The 1,993-nt window shown below is 71.8% G+C and overlaps 1 protein-coding gene across 1 annotated transcript; it reads right to left on the bottom strand.

Moving 5' to 3' along the window:
- Positions 1–229: 229 nt before the first annotated feature.
- NEUROG3 (neurogenin 3) lies at positions 230–868 on the bottom strand. The gene has a single exon (XM_016198427.2). It carries the CDS (start codon positions 866–868, stop codon positions 230–232), a length of 639 nt encoding a protein of 212 aa, XP_016053913.2.
- Between the last annotated feature and the right edge of the window lie 1,125 nt (positions 869–1,993).

Genomic DNA, 1,993 nt, shown 5'->3' with positions numbered 1-1,993 from the left:
TGGCCGCAAGGAGGGGGCCTAAAACGCGCGCCGCCTGAGACGCCCACCTGCGCGGCCGCCGCAGAGTTGCGGTTGGCGCGGCTCAGAGCACCTGGGGCTAATCTCCCGCGGGCGCCGGGCCCACCAGCGGCCAGCGAGCCAAAGGCAGGGGGGCAAGTCCCCTGAGGGCCGCCGCCTCCTCCCTCCCTCCCTCCCTCCCAGCGCCCCCCGCCCAGCGGCCGCCGGGCCGTCATAGGAAGTCTGAAAAAGCCAGGGCGCCCGGGCGCAGGCAGGCGGGGGAGGCGGGCGCCTGCAGCCCGGGGCGCTCCTCCGGCGAGGCGGCAGGGCTCAGGCTGCCCGCCTGGGAGATCGGGGAGTAGAGGGAGCCCCAGTCTCCCAGGGAGCCGCCGTCCGGGCTGCCCTGCTCCTCGCAGGACGGGTCCAGCCCGTAGAGGCTGTGGTCCGCTATGCGCAGCGTCTGCGTCAGCGCCCAGATGTAGTTGTGGGCGAAGCGCAGCGTCTCGATCTTGGTGAGCTTCGCGTCGTCGGGGAAGGTGGGCAGGACGCCGCGCAGCGCGTCCAGCGCGGAGTTGAGGTTGTGCATCCGATTGCGCTCGCGGTCGTTGGCCTTCTTGCGCCGGCTGCGCCGCTGCTTGCTCAGGGCCAGCTCGCTCTTGGGGCGGCTGCGCCCCCCACGCCGCGCCCGGAGCTTCCTGGCGGCCCCCCGGCAGCCGCTCCCTTCCGCCTCGACGCAGCCCCCTGGCACCCGAGTGGGGCTGGGCGGAGTGGACGCGGTGCAGGTCACTTCCTCGTTCGCGGCGACCGGGAAGGGCTGCTCCGTCTCGGGGGCCACTTGGACGGCGGGCGCACCCGAGGGATGAGGCGCCATCCTGCTGCAGGATAAGAAGCTCGGGTCAGCGTGGGCCGGTCCACCCAGGCGCGGTTCCCCATCCCGGGGCCGGGGGGGGGGGGGCGCAGGAGAAAGAGCCACCCCACCTGACCAGAGAGCCCTTTTCCCCGTTCGCATGCCGCGCTGCGGCTTCCAGGAGTTACCTTGTCCTCGTACGCAAAAGGTTGGGAGCGGTGGGCTCTGCGCGCAGCGGCGAGCGGACCTGGCCCGAGCGAACGCCAAGTTCAGCGGGACGCGGGGGCCGCGCCGCGAGCTCCCACAGGCCTCACGCAGGGAAGCGGGACGCGGGCCCCGGGCCTCCGCTGCTCTGGGCGCGCCTGCCCGGGCGGATTCCCGAGCCGCGGGTCGTGTGCCCCTTGGCACGCTTTATCCGCTCGGCGGGGGCCGGGAGCGTGCCGGCCCCGGGGCTGCCCGAGCCGCCGGCCAATCAGTGCGGCCACCCGGGGCCGCGCCACGCGAGCCTGCTCCTCCCCCGCGGGCACAGCTGGATTCCGCACAAAGGGCCGGGCCGGGGGAGGGGAGCGCCGCTCTGTTTGCTTTCTGCGCGCGGGCTCCGTCCCAGCAACTCTCGGTTCCTCAAAGAGCCTCGCCCGGGGAGATGAGCCCCGTCTGGCTCCCGTCTGGCCGCCCCAGACCGCTTTCCTAGCGTCCTGTCTTTCCCTGGCCCCTGTCCAGAGCCTCTCTTGGTGCCCTGACGGGGACTTGGGGAAACTTTGGGGTAGGTCGATCTCCGTGCGTTACACGCGGGGGATGTAGGCGGCTCGTCTCCAACCACGCGGCAGGAGATGGACCCCGGAGCCAGGTGTCCTGACCACAGCTTGGGAAACGCCACCTAATTCTCGATGCTCTCCTGCCCCGCGGGCGGGTTAGGGAGCACACGGGGATGTTTCACTGACCCTTCATTCTGGGAAGGGGGGGGGCGACAAGGCGACTGCAGACACAGCCGTCCCTGCCCCTTAGAGACTTGCACCTGGGGGTGGAGATCCACCTTGCTGAGCCCTGAGATGACGCCCCGAACTTCTCACACGGGGGCGCGTAGCCCGTCTCCTCCAGCGAGGCGGCAGCCCCCCCCCCAATCTAAGACGTGTCCGCGGTGTCCCAGAG

This window comes from Miniopterus natalensis, chromosome 14, assembly GCF_054644295.1.
Source record: "Miniopterus natalensis isolate mMinNat1 chromosome 14, mMinNat1.hap1, whole genome shotgun sequence".
Classification (NCBI taxonomy): domain Eukaryota; kingdom Metazoa; phylum Chordata; class Mammalia; order Chiroptera; family Miniopteridae; genus Miniopterus; species Miniopterus natalensis.
This window is presented reverse-complemented; position numbering and strand designations above follow the sequence as displayed.